This window comes from Phyllobates terribilis, unplaced genomic scaffold (genome assembly GCF_046119375.1).
Source record: "Phyllobates terribilis strain yellow unplaced genomic scaffold, ASM4611937v1 Scaffold_3__8_contigs__length_932513732, whole genome shotgun sequence".
Lineage (NCBI taxonomy): Eukaryota > Metazoa > Chordata > Amphibia > Anura > Dendrobatidae > Phyllobates > Phyllobates terribilis.
Window position 1 is genome coordinate 129,837,091 of NW_027362763.1, and position 19,586 is coordinate 129,856,676.

Below are 19,586 nucleotides of genomic sequence, written 5' to 3' on the forward strand. Positions count from 1 at the left end.
ATCAGGAACAGAAATTTATAGGACCTTTCATAACTTTTCCAAACGCTTATGAAAACATTTACAGCACATTCTGCATTGTACTGTGAACCCAAGTTATTATATATTTTAGAAGTCGGTCCATTTCATACAGACTCCACAGCCCTGGTTCCCTGTGATGTCATATGTGCATCATTTCGTAACATAATGATGTCACAGGGCCTACTAATCCAAATAGGCACCAGGAATGCCGCATGTTGTAGGAGTCTTGCAGTGCCCTGATCCAGTGGTCATGCCTGTAGTCCATGGGTTCTGGACCAGGTTCCTTTGAATCCTATTGTTCTATTGTATGGAATATATTTCTGCACCAATAGAAAAAAAAAACTGAATTCCTAGTGCAGATCTGAATTTGATCTATAAGCTCGTTTACGCAAGCCAATGCAAATTGATAGGGGGACAAACAATAATATGATCACTCAGTCCCCATATGGTTTGCTTATTATCTGCAGTACATCTATTTACGTGGGAAGATGTGCTACCAGCACCATGATATTTTTTATGCCCACTTTAAAGCTTGATAGTCGCGTTGTCGCCAGGGCTGTGGGGTCTGTAAGCCAAACCTCCGACTCTTCAATTTCCCTGACTCCAACTGCACAGCACGGCCTCACTACTGAGCATGTACATAAAGCGCAGCACAGATTTATTTCAACTAAAAGACTATATCCTTAGATCAGGAACGGAACAGACATTTATAGGACATTTCATAACTTTGCCAAATTCTTCTGATACCGTTTATAGCACATCCTGCATTGTATTACTATAAACAATTTATTATATATTTTAGGAGTCTGTCCATTACCGACTCCACAGCCCTGGTTGCCGGTGCCATATTATACACGAACCATTGATCACAAATGAACAACCCCCTCTGTAGAAGGGTCTTTAAAGGGATTCTCCAGGATTAGAAGAAAATAATGAACAATTTGTCATTATAAATACATGCATAAATACCATTAATTAACAAAACACTCTTGTATTGTCACGGGAGGTAATCGCTGTAGAATTACACTGAAGAAACCTGTACTAGATTATTAATAGGACAGGAGCCTGTGAGCATGTGCAGTCTGATCTAATATTGGAGATCCCTTGGATGCTGACGTAAGTAGATGCTGCTCACACTGCTTTCCACCTTGTCTATCTTATTTAGTACTGGAGATACCAGCCTTGTTGAGATAAGAAGAGGTTGCTCGCTCTGCTGTCCACTATGTGCAGCTGATCTAATACTGGAGATAGCAGAAGTGCTGAGCTAAGAAGAGGCTGCTTACACTGCTGTCCTCCCTGTCTATCTGATTTAATACTGGAGATACCAGAAGTGCTGAGCTAAGAAGAAACTGCTCACACTGCTGTCCACTAAGTGTATCTGATCTAATACTGGAGATACCAGAAGTGCTGAGCTAAGAAGAAACTGCTCACACTGCTGTCCACTAAGTGTATCTGATCTAATACTGGAGATACCAGAAGTGCTGAGCTAAGAAGAAACTGCTCACACTGCTGTCCACTAAGTGTATCTGATCTAATACTGGAGATACCAGAAGTGCTGAGCTAAGAAGAAACTGCTCACACTGCTGTCCACCCTATCTATCTGATCTAGTACTGGAGATAGCAGAAGTGCGGACTTAAGAAACAGCTTCTCAGTGTTGTACACCCTGTCTATGTGAATTTGGAGCAGCTGCTGTGACATGGAGATAGCTTACACCACATACTGTCAAGCTGTCTCTAGGTCCCAGCAGCGGAGCTTCCTTCCAGGGCTGTCGAGCCGCAGTCGTGGAGTCACAGTTTGAGTGGGTGTCCATTTTGGTGGCGTCAGAGTCTGAGTCTGAGTCGGTATAAAATGGACCGACTCCAACTCCTAAAATATATAATAAATTGGGTACAGTAGTTCAATGCAGTTTGTTGGGAATATTTTTTCCATAAGAATTTGGGAAAGTTATGAAATGTTCTATAAATGTCTGTCCTGTTCCTGATCTAAGGGTCTAGACCAGTGTTTCCCAAACTCCAGTCCTCAGGGCCCCCACAGGTCACGTTTTCAGGATTTCCATAGTGTTACACAGATGAGCGAATTCCTGATGCCTTGATGATACTTCCATCACCTGTGCAATACTAAGGAGATCCTGAAAACGTGACCTGTGGAGGCCATGCGGACTGGAGTTTGGGAAACACTGGTCTAGACTTTTAGCTGAGATGAATCTGTGCTACAGTAAATTTATCACTTAAACATGAGCCGTGTATGAGGGAGTCGTGGAGTCTGAGTTGGAGTGGGTGTCTGAGTTGGGGTCTGTGTCATGGAAATTGAGGCGTCGGAGATTTACCGACTCCACAGCCCTGCCTCCTTCTGCACATGCTCACATGCACTTGTCCTCTTAAAGGGGTTGTCCATTACTACGATAACCCCTTCTCAATTTGAGTGTTTTCTCCCATCAAATTAAAAAGACTTATACTCACCTCCCGTACCGGCGCCTTTACAGCGGTGTCTGCACTCTCTCCTGGGGCACACATGAGGGGTTTATGTCACGTGAGCCCTGAACACAATCAGCGCCAGCTTTTCTCTCCCCGTCTTTGGACAACTAAGTAATAGACAGGAAGTGAGCGGCAGCCTAAGTTCTGACTTCCTGTTAGTCGGGGAGAGCGAAGTCTACACTAATTGGGCTCAGGGCTCACATGACATAAAACACCTCGCAAGAGCCACGGGAACACGGGTGTCGACACCACTGGAACGGCGCCGGCATGGGAGGTGAGTATAAGTGTTTTTATTTTGATGGGAGGAAACACTCAGATTTAGAAGGGGTTGTCCTAGTAGTGGACAACCCCTTTAACATTCTAGAACAGATTTCTGTTCTATCAGTATAAAAAGATGGTGACCGTTTTTAATTCTGTAATGATTGCTTCCCTGGGCAAAACCATTATGATTTGCTAATTAAAGATATTTGGGAATTTGTTTATAATTACATTTCCTTTTAAATTAATTTTTTTGTTCGTTTTCCTGGAGATCCTCTTTAACTTTAGGCATGAGAAAACTGGAGCATCTTTTCTTTACATTGTTGCTACAAATGAGTATGTGTAAAGAAGAGAATGTGTAGGAATATAATCTTGATTTGCTGTGATAACTTATATTTTAACGGGTAGGTTTCTCTTTGTGGAGAGTGCAATGCCAGGTTTGGCATGCCAGTATGAGGAGACTTAAAAGCCTTGCATGCTCCTCTGGGAAATTAAATATGCATATTGTCTCTTAAGAGAAAAAGAGGACTTAAACTCTAGCGCCACCTATTGGAAGTAGCAATCCTACAAGTCCTCTTCGCCCCTTTAACAAGCCTTGAAGCATGACTTAAAATAAAAGCCAAATCAGAATCTCAATTTGCAGACACAGTATTTCAGGGTGTTGCCTCTCATCAGTGCAAAGTATGAGAACTCATTTTGCTAGATGAGAGGCTCTGGTCTGACGTCTAAGGGGTAACATTTCTGCTTGTGGAGAGTGACATACCGGCTCTGGCATGTCAAGGTAAGGAGGCTTATTCGCCGTGCAATGCTCCTCTGGGAAATTTAATATGCAGATTGCCTCTTCAGAGAAAAAGAGGACTTGAACTCTATAGCGCCACCCATTGGAAGCAGCAATCCTACAAGTCACAAACGACCCTTTAACGAGTCGTTCAATATGACTTAGGTTAAAAGCCAAATAAGAATCTCAATTTGCAGACACGATGTTTCAGGGTGTTGCCTCTCTTCAGTGCAAAGTAGGAGATCTGATTTGGCTAGATGAGAGGCTCTGGACTGAGGTCTAAGTGGTAACGTTTCTCCTTGTGGAGAGTGATATGCCAACTTATATTTTATCACTACAATGTTCTCATGCCTTGTGCTCATCAGTGGGGGGACGTCAGCCGTGTTCAGCTGCAACACACCCCACCTGTAATCTGATTTACACTCCGCACAGTATCCATTTAATACAATGCATCAGCTCTCGATGTTCAAGGCCAAGTTGTTTGCACGGTGCCGATATTAAGGCAGAATTGAATTTGCGTTGATGCGCACTGTTTATTTGCATGTTCACTTTAATCAAGCGAGCGCACAAAGCCCGAACAAGCTCGCGAGTGGCATAATTTACTTACAAAGCTTGACATCTGTTAAAAGTTGAAAATGATTTGATGCTTTTTATTACAGTTTACCGATTTAGTTGGATACGACTGCCAATCTCCCCTTCTCCCAGGAGAAGCTTTGAAAGCAAATTATAAAAGCTACGTAGGAATCTTTCTGAAAAGACATGAGGGAGTTTCAACAAAGAGCCGAAATATGTCAATTTTCTACAGTAATAAAATGCAAGTAATTTTAAATGAAGGAAAAAGAGAAAATATTCACGGCCCCCCTCCCCCTTGGGTGTCAGAAATAAAGACCCGCACTTCGTATTTAGTGATTGTTCCAGAAATTAGCTATTTTTGATATTGTTAGGAACAGATTGGGGTATTGTGTGTAAGGCATTGTGACAAAATCGGGATAGAAGAATTGCAGCTTTTTTATGTGTATGTATGTACAGTTGTGCTCAAAAGTTTACATACCCCGGCAGAATTTTTCCTTTCTTGGCCTTGTTTCAGAGAATATGAATGATAACAAAAAAACTTTTTCTCCACTCATGGTTATTGGTTGGGTGAAGCCATTTATTGTCAAACTACTGTGTTTTCTCTTTTTAAATCTTAATGACAACCAAAAACATCCAAATGACCCTGATCAAAAGTTCACATACCCCAGTTCTTAATACCGTGTATTACCCCCTGTAACATCAATGACAGCTTGAAGTCTTTTGTGGTTGTTGTGGATGAGGTTCTTTATTTTCTCAGATGGTAAAGCTGCCCATTCTTCTTGGCCTCCAGTTCCTGTAAATTCCTGGGCTGTCTAACATGAACTGCGCTCTTGAGATCTCCCCAGAGTGGCTCAATGATATTGAGGTCAGGAGACTGAGATGGCCACTCCAGAACCTTCACTTTGTTCTGCTGTAGCCAATGACAGGTCGACTTGGCCTTGTGTTTTGGATCGTTGTCATGTTGGAACGTCCAAGTACGTCCCATGCGCAGCTTCCGGGCTGATGAGTGCAAATTTGCCTCCAGTATTTGCTGATAACGTGCTGCATTCATCTTTCCTTCAACTTTCACCAAGGTTCCTGTGCCTTTGTAGCTCAGACAAAATATCAGCGATCCACCTCCATGTTTTACTGTAGGAGTGGTGTTCCTTTCATCATAGGCCTTATTGCCCTCTCTCCAAATGTAACGTTTATGGTTGTGGCCAAAAAGTTCAATTTTGGTCTCATCACTCCAAATTACCTTGTTCCAGAAGAGGCTTGTCTCTGTGCTGTTTGGCATATTGTAGACTAGATACTTTGTGGCATTTGCGCAGTAATGACTTTCTTCTGGCGACTCGACCGTGCAGCCCATTTATCTTCAAGTGCCTCCTTATTGTGCATCTTGAAACAGCCACACTGCTAGTTTTCAGAGAGTCCTGAATTTCAGCTGATGTTATTTGTGTTTTTGTTTTTTTTTCATCCTGAACAATTTTCCTGGCAGTTGTGGTCGAAATTTTTGTTGGTCTACCTGACCGTGGTTTGGTTTTTACAGTTCCCCTGATTTTCCATTTGTTAATCACAGTTTGAACGCTGCTGACTGGCATTATCAATTCTTTGGATATTTTTTTGTTTCCTTTTCCTGTGTTATACAGTTCAACTCCCTTTTCCCATAGATCTGTTGACAATTATTTTGCTTTCCCCATCACTCACAATCCAGAAATGTCAGTGGCTGGATGAAAGATGCAAGAGTCTGTCTGGATCCCAGAAACTCACTCAGCTTTTATGCGCACACACTGATTACAAGCAAACATGTCACAGGTGAGGATGTTACCTTTAGTAGCTATTCAAACCCATTTGTGTCAAATTCTGTGAATGTTATTAGGCCAAAATCATCAAGGTATGTGAACTTTGGATCAGGGTCTTTTGTATGTTTTTGGTTGTCATTAAGATTTAAAAAGAGAAAACACAGTACCATATTTTTCGGACTATAAGATGCACCGGACCGTAACACTCACCTAGGTTTTAGAGGAGGAAAATAGAAACATTTTTTAAGTAAATAATGTAGTTATGATGACCTGTTAAGGTGGAGGGGGTTTGCTGCTGACACTGTTATAGGGGTATTGTCCCCCAATTCTGCTAATATCCCCCATCTTGGTATATATGGCCCCCTCCTTCCTGTTATATGTGGCCCTCATCCCCATCCTGATATGCATGGCACCCCAATCCACCATCCTGGTATGCATGCCCCCCCCTCATCCCTCTTCCTGGTATGTTTGGCATCCTTCATCCTGGTATGTGTGGCCTACCCCCTCACACTCATCCTGGTATGTATGGCACCTTCATCCCTCTTCCTGGTATGTATGGCACTCTTCATCCCTATACGTATGGCTCCCCTCATCCTGGTATGTATGGCCTAGCCCCTCACACCCATCCTGGTATGTATGGCACCTTCATCCCTCTTGCTGGTATGTATGGCACTCTTCATCCCTATACGTATACCCCCCCTCATCCATCTTCCTGGTATGTTTGGCATCCTTCATCCTGGTATGTATGGCTCCCTCCTTACACCCATCCTGGTATGTATGGCACCTTCATACCTCTTCCTGGTATGTATGGCACTCTTCATCCCTATACGTATGGCCCCCTTCATCCCTATACGTATGGCCCCCCTCATCCTGGTATGTATGGCCCCCCTCATGTCTCATCCCTGTATGTATGGCCCCCCTCATGCCTCATTCTTGTATGTATGGCCCCCCTCATGCCTCATTCTTGTATGTATGGCCCCCCTCATGCCTCATCTTTGTATGTATGGCCTCCTCATCCTTCTTCCTGTTACGTGTGGCACCCTTCATCCTTTTATGTATGCCCCCCTCATCCTTGTATGCATGGCCCCCCTCATCCCGATATGTATGGCCCCTCTCATCCCTCTTCCTTGTATGTATGGCCCCCCTCATCCTGGTATGCTTGGCACCCCCTGTTCCCCGTCACGTTGCAAAGAAAAAAAATAAACAAATATACTCCCCTCCTCTCTCCTCCATACCAGGAAGAGCGATGAGAGGTGCCATTCTTACCAGGAGCCGCACTGCAGGCACAGTGTGCCGGCTATTAAGGAAAATGAATATTCACTGCTCCCCACGCCCATGGGCGTGGGGAGCAGTGAAATAAACATTTTGTTTAGTAGTGGGCACAGTGTAGGCTGCAGCAGGCGGCTGCTACCTTCTGTGCCCGCTGCTGCTCCCCCCAGCCCCCCCACCACCCACAGCCGAACATATGTTCGGACTATAAGACGCACCCCCCACTTCCCTCCAAAATTTTGGAGGAAAAAAGTGCGTCTTATAGTCTGAAAAATACGGTCGTTTGATAATAAATGGCTTCACCCAACAAATAACCATGAGTGGAGAAGTTTTTATTGTTTTCATTCATATTCTCTGAAACAAGGCCAAGAAAGGAAAAATTCTGCCGGGGTATGTAAACTTTTGAGCACAACTGTATGTATATATGTGGATAGATAGATAGATAGCTATAGATATATATATATGTGGGCACATGTATTTTTGCCAGTAACGAGCACTGATGGAGGATATATAACCAGTTGATCATTGCTTGATTAGCTTAACTTACAAGAAGCAATCGTCGGCATTGTATGTAAATGAGCGCACTTTGTGATTATTAACTTATAGTTTGATTATTTTAGGCAGTTCATGCCTGCTTAACCAGAACGATGTGCTGCTGACAAAATGATTTTTAAAGTTTTTTTTTTCCAGCTTTACATTTCTTTTTTTGCAGTCTGACTGCAGATTGCTGAATCCTGACAGTTTGGAGCAATGCACACTGTCAGGAGTCCCACTCTAGTGCCAGCTTAAATGCTGGTCATGCGCCAATAAGTAACTTTGTTTATTTTTTTATTATTCTGTTAATGTTCTGTTGATCGCCAATATGAAAGTCATATACTTGCAGTCAATGGACAATCGCTCAAATTTGCAACAGAGTGGAATTCTGACAGTTTACATTCTCCACACTGTCAGGATTCAGCAGTCTACAGTCACATATAAGTGCAGAAATTTGTATAGTTCGGGAAACCCCTTTACACTTCACATAAAAGATATAATTAGGGAATAATCGAGTGTTTGTAGATTGTTCGGTGTATATATATCGACAAAGTGCATTAACTGATAGGTCTCTGAACCCTGTGTCCTGCCAGAGCCTGAAAACCTTAAATTTACTCAGCTTTAATTTTAGGGACATTCCCAACACGGCATGAAATTCATTTATAGGTTATAGGCTGAGTATTGCACATCCGCCACCTATTGCTTTAAATAGGGAGCAGATATGTAATATCCAGCCGCGGCCACTATATGGTTCATAGAGCTGTCCTCTGCAACTCCGGCCGCCGACTCTGGAAGCAGCTTTTTTGTGGGGGAGCCGGGTGTCAAATCCCCACCGATCAGCCGTTGATGACCTTTTTCAAGGATAGGACATCTATGCTAAATTCCCAGTCAACCTCTTTAATATGCACCCACCTCTCATTACTGATCCAGAGTAATTTTATCCCATTTAGAGACTTGATAATGATAGATTATATGCTGGTGCTCATTTACTGGTCCATTTAAAAGGGATGTCGAAAACCAATGGGAGCAGTTAAAGGGAATCTGTCAGCAGAGATCCCTATTCAGGGGATGTGTCACTTATTAGCATGTGTGCTGTAGTTTCAATACAATCTGTGTTTTATATGCAGGAGATTATCACTAGATGAGTAGGTGTTGCCTGCCAGGCAGTAAAGCTAATGTGTGTAATCCCACCCCCACCACTGATTGGCGTCTTCCTGCGTACATTATAAGCTGCCAATCAGTGTTGTAGGTGGAATGACACAGTTAAGCATTCATAGCCCTGCTACATCTACAGCAGAGAAAACATGGATTTTTTCAAAACTGCAGCAAGCAGCCCAGTAAGTGATAATCACTGGAATCAGGCTCTCTGCCCCTACATCATGCTGCTCTCAGATTATATAGCAAACATTTGCTTCCCTTTAAGATCTATACAGCATCATGTTATCATGATCACATCCCCTGTTTACATTTTTTTCAATGATTATTTTTACGTCGGCATAGTCTAGTCACCTGAGAAACGAGCCTTTTGCTTGTTCATGCGGTGATCTCCTACATGTCTACTCAGCCAGTAGACAGGATTGGTCGTTCGCTGATTACCAGCATGTCTAAAGCCACCTTAAAGGGACTCTGTCAGCTCAGGATGACTGTTCAAACCAAGTACAGGCCATTTATTTACACATTCCCACCTGATTGGTTTCCATCTATCTCCACCCTTCTCTGTCTCTATGGAGTCAGAGCTGTCAATCAAATAAAGGGGGGGAGGGTAGAGATGGAGGGACAGCAGGTAAGTGGGACGGTGTATTCAAAGGATTGGTCCTGCCATGAAGCACAGAGTGCCTGTACTTGGTTTGAACAGTCATTCTGTGCGGATTGTCCCTTTAAAGCGGTGAATCCTCATATCGTGCTGTGAGAATTCAATTTCACAGGAAACGTGACTGAAAGTATGCGATTTGTTTACTTGCATTCACATGCCGACTAGACGTGTGCAGCCTCGTCCAATGATGGTGTATTGAGTGAGGCTGGTCACGTCTAGTCGGAATGTGACCAGAACTATGCAAATCACATATTTGTGGTCACATGACCTCCCTTCCCCCCGCTTTATTTGTTACCTAATGCCATACAATGCTTTGAAGACTGAGACTGCAAAATCATCTCCCTGATCTTTTTCCTGACCGAACAGGCTTCTGTTAATTTATAGATCCCCTGTATGCCTAAAAAGATGCCTGCGGGCTGCCAGAAGGTCAAGTAGATATATTCTTCACATGTAGTGTTAACTATGTGAAAAATAAAAATAACGCCTGTTATACTTTGCCCCAATAGATCAGACGCCGCACAAATAATTATTGCATGCTTATTTTTTATTTTTTCTCAAAAAAAACAGACTCCAAAATATCCCCCCCGGGACCGCGATATATGAAAAACAGGTGCAGATTTTCCCCTTTGATGGAGTGACAGGCTTGTGATATCCATACCCGTCATGTGACAAGCTTTTTGTTAGCGGAGCGACGTTGGGTAATTGTGCCTGCTTCCCCTAATTGACAGCGATGGGAATTAATGTGTGAAAATATGTCTGCTTGTATGAATCTACATTTAATATCGTGTGTATGTCAATGAAGGAAGGAAAAATTACTGCAGTCATAGTAAAGATGTATAATAGAGAGTACTGCGGTAAATTAGAGACTTATCATACGGAAGCGGGGCACACTTTGCCTTTTCTTCTTCTTTTTTTTTAAATAATGAAAACCCTGAGATATTGTGTTATCTTTACATCTACATATATGTGGATAATCTTTTTTTTTTTTTCCTTTTTATAGTTTTTACATTTTCAGTATCTGAAATGATCCATGTGACAACTATGTAACCACCACTTTTGTATACAGGAGTGATTTAGATGAACTCGCCACATTCATCACATTACCTATTTCACAAAATATTGTAGATTACACACAGTACTGCCTCGCTGCCTTCTTTTAATTAATGTTATTGGCAAACATAGCACCGGCACCCTATTCTAGTACATTTTGCAAGCATACTTTTTCTCTTCTCAAAAAAAAAAAAATAATAATGTTGCTGAGAGAGTACTCTATCCTAGTCTCCTAATGCAAGCAATTTGGGCAAAGGTAGTGCTGCTTTCCTGTCTCTTCCTGCAAGTGCTATAGGAAAAGTGTGTTAGCTCCCTGTCTACTCGTGTAATTCATGTGAATAGTACTGCCTCACTGTCTCATCACGTTAGTGATGTAGGCAAAGATAGTGCTGTTTCCCTCTCTCTGTGTAAGTAATATAAAAAGAAATTGTACTGCCCCCTTTTTTCTTCCTGTATGTTATCCGAACATAGGATTACCTTCTTGTCTCTCCATGTATTTGAATCAGACATGGCTACTACTGCTTCATTGTGCCGCCATATAAATGATGCAGGTATAGATAATACTACAATACTTTCCACCTTAAAATTAAGGAAGGCACAGTTAGTACTTTTTTTTTCTCCTTTTTTTATTGATGTAGGTACACGTGTGTTTTCCTGCAAATGAGCCAGGCACAGATTTCTCTATATAAATAAAATCAAACATTTATTTATCTTCATGCCTGTCACGTGACTGTAGCTTGATATCCTGGGGCTAGGGGCTCCTTCCTTATCCCTAAAGCTAGGGGCGCCCTAGCTATCCCTGCACTCCGGATTATTTCCAGTGGTGCAGACATCAGGGCCGCATACCTTGCTGAGCTCTTGAATCAGCCTTTATCTGTCCTCTCCCCTTCCAGGGAAGTGGGGAGTAGTTGTATATAAGAATACACCAACCAGACTGACAAAGGAAGACATATAGGGATAAATGAAAATACCAATCGTACAAATATGCACTCACAAACAGAATGGAACACTGGGAAGTAAAGGCTGGAATAATCAAATAGAGTATGAGGATATGCACACAGACAAATCACCAAGCAACAGTCTTTAGATCCACACTCTAAACGCTTCCTAAACAATCACCACCAATTACAAACCAGGCCGTATAAAACTAATACAGGCATCCCTGATTGCCAGAGGCAAATATATATAGAAGAGAGGAGTGGCCAACACTGAACAGCTGAGATCATCAAAGCAGGAACGCTTCAGAGACTTTCAACTGAACAGATTTAACTTCTGCACTGCTAACAGAAACCTGCTCCATTTAATATGATGGAGAAGTGCTTCTAATCAGTGCTGGAGTATGTGAAATCATACACCGTGGTCTTCTGTCCCCTGTCTGTCGCGGTAAACCCGTGAAAATGCCAATGTCGTTTTATTCCCACACTTAGATGTACAGTACTGCCTGTTTGCATCTCCCTGTAAATTATATAGGTGCAGAAGGCACTGCTTCTGTATGTTTCTCTATAAGTGATATAGGCACAGATAGTACTACCTTCCGGTATCTTCCTATAAATGATGTAGGCACAGATAGTACTGCCTCCCAGTATCTCCCTATAAATGATGTAGCCACAGGTACTACTTTTCTGTAAATGATTTAGGTGCAGATACCTCTTCTAATTTTTTTTGTCCTTGTTTTCTCCTTCTTTTAAGCATCAGTTAAGCAAAAAGTTCAGATGTTCATTATGTATAGGGAAAAAAAACCTAACTTCCTAGTATGCCACCCATTGAATTTAATGATAAAGTTCCTTTTAAGTAAGGAAATACAATCCATAACAAATAAACAAATGATGGCCTTTTCAGATGGCCTGCTGTATAGTGATTCAATTTTTTAATTTACCGTTTTTGTGAAATAGGCTGCTGTAATCATTGTTTAGATAACGTTTTCGCAACTTGTCTAATTGAATCATCTCTTTAAAGAAAAACATTCACTGTGAAACCCAATTCTAAGAGAACAATATTTGGAAAAATATATATTTTTGCTTGAATTTCTTCCTATAGAACACCATTGTATAGATTATCACACTTGGTGTTTGGGACATGGTTACTTTGTGAGTTTTGTGAGTGCCACTTCTGCCTGATGGTTCTCTTTCTGCAGTCTCCAAAGGTTTCCTCAGTTGCGATTTTTGATTTGTCCTTTTGCTTAAGATGATGCTTAATGTCCACTTTCAACTTAGACCTATCTAATCGAGGATGTTCAGGTGCTAAAGAGTCAAAACAATTCAGAAGGAGAAAGACTGGCACACTGGTTTTTTGAAAGAATCATGTGCTTGAGGAAGGGACTTGTGCTCCAGACTTTTTGAGGTTGGAACCTCAGCACCACAAAAGAAAATGAAATGAGACTGTGGGTGGTGCCCACGGCCTACACCCTGCTTGCCGCTTTTCCTGAATCTTGGCTCCTACTCCACACAGATGTCACTGTCAAAGACCTTCCCTGTCAAAACGTTGGGCAAAGACCCAGAGTCTCATTTAATTTTCTTTTGTGATGCTGAGGATCCAACCTCCGAGTCAAAACAAGCCATCCATATCTTGTTTCTGACCTATATGACTTGATCGACATCCTTGAGGACGGGGCTTGTGAAGATACAGGTGGCACCTTGGTAGCAAAAACTGTCTGACGGGTTCCCCTTCAAGGGTTATTCCCAACACCTATCCACAGATTTGGTGCCATATAGGCAGCCACGGCTTAATTCAGAGGGGGCCTTTCGGAGCCCCATTCTCTGGATCGGTGGTGGGTGCCAGCGATAAAATCTTCAAGTTCTGATCTATTTTTTGGATAGGTTATAACTTTTATATGTTGGGAATAACTTTTTTATGGAAACTTGTGAAGACTTTGTGCTTGGAAAATGTAAAGATTTCTTGGGATAAAGCAGCTAAGCGATTAGTATGCCACGCCTTATCAGCCTAGATCGGCTCATCAGCTTGCTAAGAGAGCAGCTACAGGGCAGAAAGCTTTGTGCCAAGGACAAGACCCCAGAGGTGCCGCTACACCAGCATCCATCATACATTATACAAGATAGGACTTTACAAAACCGAGCGGCCCCATACATATTCAATCTGATACGGGTAAATGTGTTTGTAAAGCACAGCTGCACTTGATGTAAGCAGGAGCAGCATTTCCCGTAGAAGCTCCTATACATCAATGTCCCCGGCCCTGATACAATGAATGAGAGTCCCATCTCGCTCTAGATGAGTTTAAAATAATATCATGTTTAGACGCCGCTGCATCTCCATGAAGAATGAATTTAGGCGCAGTTTCCATCTATTTCCATTTCTTTCTACAACGTTAGTGCTACCTCATTGCCCAGCAGAAGAAACTATCATATTTGCTTTCACATGCGCCCCCCACCCTTTTCTATTAGCTCCATCTGCTCTTCTTTAGCTCCCCACCCTCCTGCCTTTCTCCACTATAATTCCTTTTGGTAGGTGGGTGTTTTTTTTTTTTTTGCAAGTGAGCTAGTAAATTATCGATAAAAAAAACAAGCTTGCATTTTTTATAGTCAATGGCGCACTATCTTAAAGCCACAAATTACACAACGTCCTCATGCTTAAATGAGGTGGAGCGTTAATGTTTTTTTTTCATTTGCTTCCTTAAGATTTAGAGTCTGAATCAAGTTAAGGGCCTGATAAGTGGTCTGATATTAGTATAAGATGGTCTGGATATATTTAGGGAGTCTGCTCTAATGTTAAAGGAGAGGTCCCAGATTTAAAACATTTCCAGTTGGCACTTAATATTTTTTTTTTAACCATTCTTCTTCCTTCTTCTCCGGTGGTCCTCGCCAGTCATCCATTGTTGACTTCACATCTGTCGTTCACATGCCCGCTGCAGTCAGTCACTGGCCTCGGCGGTCACTGTGGCGTATGTATGTGACCGCTGAGGCCAATGATTAGTTTTAGCTGATGAGGTCATCACTGCGTGACTGGTGGGAACCATTGGAGCAGAAACGCTGGGTGACAGGGGTCTTGAGAAATTTAAGGGGTTTTCTGTTCAGGAGCGCACCGCTCCTCTGCCTGCTGACTTCCTACTTGCCACGGGCGGTGTACTCCTGATGATTGACAGTTGGGTTCGGTGGCATGACTGTGCCGCTGGCTTGATCGGTGCATTCTCCCATGATCCAAGCTTCGAAGGTGTGCAGGGGCACTGAAGGTTGGTAGATCCAAAGTGCAAAGTTGCTTGGTTTTACAAGCAATTTTACAGATTTAACCAGATGAGACATTCTTGATAAAGGAATATTCCCAAAATAACAAGTTATCCTCTATCCATGGGCTAGGGATTAATTTGCTGATAGCTGGGAGTCTGACCACTGGGACCTTTCGCTTAACAGAAATCGGTGCTTTGGAATCATGTCTTCAATGACTGATTCTTGACTTCTGCTCCATTTATGGGGCTACTGGAGAAAGTTCTTGGCTGTTTCCGGCAGTCCCATAGATAATGTAATTGATGTCAAATATACACACCTCCTCAGCTTATTTTATTGTCTTAAAATATGAAGTCATTACCCCATAAAAAAATAATAAAATGGTAATAATCTCCTTAACACTCCCTTTTAATATCATACCTGAGACCAAATCCCCTAAATTTATTCAGGCCCCCATATATTATCAAACTCGATCAACTAAATATAAGCAGGCCCTCCTATATTATAAGACCTCAGACCAAAGCCTATAAAACTAATCAGGCCCTACTAGTCCCTAGGCCTGGCCCCTTAAATATTTTTAGGCCCTCCTATATTTGAGGTTGGACAACCCTTTTTTTTTCAAGATCCCAAATGTATCTAATAAAATAATAGGTCCTTGACTGGATCTGCATCGGATGCCGTGTATGCCGTGTCCCCCAACGATTCAGTGATATTGTTTGTCAAGTCAGCACTGCCGCCTATCTTCATCATGGGCTATAGTCTTCAAAGTTTGGTCTGAACTTTGAAGGTTGCAGTCCATGAAGGACCACTGATTATTATTATTTATTATTATTATTTTACTGGGCACATTAAGAGAGTAATCCAGTAGTGGACAACTCCTTTAATATCAGACCCAAAATCAAGCTCTCTAGATCTATTCTGGCAAACTAGACCTTACGTCAGGCCACCGACTTGAGTCAGATGCTGCATCCGACTAAGACCCACCTTCAGATCCGAGACCAGACTTTTAGCGTCAGGCGTTGGGTAATTATCAGAAATGCTGTGCCTTCGTTCTGATTTATTGTAGATGACTCTACAGCCTTTGTTTTACATTTTTCAGATCTTTGCTGAGAGTTTGCTATGTTCGGGCCGCCATGAGAACATCCAGCTTGCCGGACACATGATGCATTGTAACTCGTCCTCCGTAGACCTCCCCGTGAGCATCAGCTCCAAAGGCAAGCCGCAGTACAGGGTCAACTATGAGAAGAGCGGCGAACTGGTGCTGGCGGCCAGCAGAGAATACTTCAACTCCTCCGCCACCCTCACTGATAACTGTATGGATCTGGCCAGGTATGTCACCAATCTACTGATTGTACAGGTTTTTTTTCTAGTTCTTTTTACTCTTTATTTTTACCCATATAGCTTAATTATATACTGCATTACTTGTTTTTTTTTTATTCATATGGTTTAAACATTGATCATCTTTAATTTCGGCTTCATTTTAGTCAAAATGGCCTTTAATGAATATAATCCCTTTATCCATGTCTAGGTTAAAGGGATTATCCAACCAGGCAAAATTATATTGAAAATTGCTTATGTTCTAGAATAAAGAGAAGAAACATACTCTCCTCTTTGTTTCTCCATTCTCCGGTTCCCTGGTCTTCACTTCTTGCTTTAGCTGTGACATCCTTGACACGTGTGCCTGCTACAGCCAATAACTATCAGAATTGTAACTGCCTTGATAACCCCTTTAATTGATAATTTGCAGGCAGTCTTTTACTGTCACAAAAATGACATCTTCTCTCAAAGGGGTTTTCCCACAAACAAATGTTCACTTTAATCAATAGATCTTGGAATAATAATAATTTCCACAATCGGATGTGATTAAATAAAATGTTCCTGTGCTGAGATAATCCTATAAATGTGCCCCTGCTGTGTACTGTGTAATGGCTGTGTCTGACTGTGCAGGAATATGGTCTGATCATACCACAGCTCCTGGGCAGGGGAGGAAGCAAAAGAGTATACAGACATTACAGCATGAGATCACAGCTGATGCTTTTTGTGAGGTGAAACATTTCACTGCCTGTTTTTATACAATGTTTTACTTCAAAGAAAGAATCAGCTATGATCCCCTGCTGTAATATCTGTATACTTTTGTGTGTGCCCCCCATGCCCAGGAGCTGTGGTATGATCAGACCATGTTCCTGTACGGTCAGACACAGACATTACACAGTACACAGCAGGGGCACATTTATAAGATTATCTCAGCACAGGAATAATTTTTTTAAAATACATTCAATTGTGGAACTTATTATTATTCCAAGATCTATTGATTAAAATCAACTTTTGTTCTTGGGAAAAAACCCTTTAAGCAGACATTTTTGAGTAGGATTTTGAATCGGAACAGCTCCTTAATATTCATCTAAAAATGCTTCAAATGCTCTTTGAATCCCCCCTCCCATTTATTTGAATAGAAAATCGACGTTGCTGTTCATACAATTAATTCTTTGAAAATGGATTCTTGTTGATAAGGAAGGATTGGGCACATCCATTTCAACATGCCCGATCCTTCAGATTTTTAGAGTGAGAAGATGCTGCAAGTGGCTTAAGGTCCACATACACTTTAGAACACATTTGGCAAAATCTGGCCCGCAGAGTGAGTGTATTTGTCCTGCAACACCGGCACCGTCCCTCGCCCGGCATTGCACTTTTAACTGTATCGTCATCCTAGATGACATAATTACAATGCACCCTCTGTGCCGAGATATACAGAGGATCAGAAGAGACCAGAGCAGCGGTCAACAGGCAGAAGTGAGTATTTTTTTTTTAATGTGGAGTTCATTACACTATATGGAGCACTATGTGGGGCCATTACACTGTATGGAGGACTACGTGGGACCATTATACTGTATGGAGGACTATGTGGGGCCATTACACTGTATGGAGCACTGTGTGGGGCCATTACACTGTATGGAGCACTGTGTGGGGCCATTACACTGTATGGAGCACTGTGTGGGGCCATTACACTGTATGGAGCACTGTGTGGGGCCATTACACTGTATGGAGCACTGTGTGGGGCCATTACACTGTATGGAGCACTATGTAGGGCCATTACACTGTATGGAGCACTATGTGGGGCCATTACACTGTATGGAGCACTGTGTGGGGCCATTACACTGTATGGAGGACTATGTGGGGCCATTACACTGTATGGAGCACTGTGTGGGGCCATTACACTGTATGGAGCACTGTGTGGGGCCATTACACTGTATGGAGCACTGTGTGGGGCCATTACACTGTATGGAGCACTATGTGGGGCCATTACACTGTATGGAGCACTATGTGGGGCCATTACACTGTATGGAGCACTGTGTGGGGCCATTACACTGTATGGAGCACTGTGTGGGACCATTACACTGTATGGAGCACTGTGTGGGACCATTACACTGTATGGAGCACTGTGTGGGGCCATTACACTGTATGGAGCACTGTGTGGGGCCATTACACTGTATGGAGCACTGTGTGGGGCCATTACACTGTATGGAGCACTGTGTGGGGCCATTACACTGTATGGAGCACTGTGTGGGGCCATTACACTGTATGGAGCACTGTGTGGGGCCATTACACTGTATGGAGCACTGTGTGGGGCCATTACACTGTATGGAGCACTGTGTGGGGCCATTACACTGTATGGAGCACTGTGTGGGGCCATTACACTGTATGGAGCACTGTGTGGGGCCATTACACTGTATGGAGCACTGTGTGGGGCCATTACACTGTATGGAGCACTGTGTGGGGCCATTACACTGTATGGAGCACTGTGTGGGGCCATTACACTGTATGGAGCACTGTGTGGGGCCATTACACTGTATGGAGCACTGTGTGGGGCCATTACACTGTATGGAGCACTGTGTGGGGCCATTACACTGTATGGAGCACTGTGTGGGGCCATTACACTGTATGGAGCACTGTGTGGGGCCATTACACTGTATGGAGCACTGTGTGGGGCCATTACACTGTATGGAGCACTGTGTGGGGCCATTACACTGTATGGAGCACTGTGTGGGGCCATTACACTGTATGGAGCACTGTGTGGGGCCATTACACTGTATGGAGCACTGTGTGGGGCCATTACACTGTATGGAGCACTGTGTGGGGCCATTACACTGTATGGAGCACTGTGTGGGGCCATTACACTGTATGGAGCACTGTGTGGGGCCATTACACTGTATGGAGCACTGTGTGGGGCCATTACACTGTATGGAGCACTGTGTGGGGCCATTACACTGTATGGAGCACTGTGTGGGGCCATTACACTGTATGGAGCACTGTGTGGGGCCATTACACTGTATGGAGCACTGTGTGGGGCCATTACACTGTATGGAGCACTGTGTGGGGCCATTACACTGTATGGAGCACTGTGTGGGGCCATTACACTGTATGGAGCACTGTGTGGGGCCATTACACTGTATGGAGCACTGTGTGGGGCCATTACACTGTATGGAGCACTGTGTGGGGCCATTACACTGTATGGAGCACTGTGTGGGGCCATTACACTGTATGGAGCACTGTGTGGGGCCATTACACTGTATGGAGCACTGTGTGGGGCCATTACACTGTATGGAGCACTGTGTGGGGCCATTACACTGTATGGAGCACTGTGTGGGGCCATTACACTGTATGGAGCACTGTGTGGGGCCATTACACTGTATGGAGCACTGTGTGGGGCCATTACACTGTATGGAGCACTGTGTGGGGCCATTACACTGTATGGAGCACTGTGTGGGGCCATTACACTGTATGGAGCACTGTGTGGGGCCATTACACTGTATGGAGCACTGTGTGGGGCCATTACACTGTATGGAGCACTGTGTGGGGCCATT

At 43.1% G+C, this 19,586-nt stretch overlaps 1 protein-coding gene across 2 annotated transcripts in view; it reads left to right on the top strand.

Annotated features, from left to right (window-relative positions):
• Nucleotides 1–19,586, top strand: part of NBAS (NBAS subunit of NRZ tethering complex) — a 760,680-nt gene that overhangs the window by 235,724 nt on the left and 505,370 nt on the right. For both annotated transcript variants that reach the window (XM_073674140.1, XM_073674141.1), the window contains exon 30: nucleotides 15,824–16,053. In XM_073674140.1, the coding sequence (XP_073530241.1) occupies nucleotides 15,824–16,053 (230 nt within the window). The remainder of the gene's footprint in view (nucleotides 1–15,823; nucleotides 16,054–19,586) is intronic.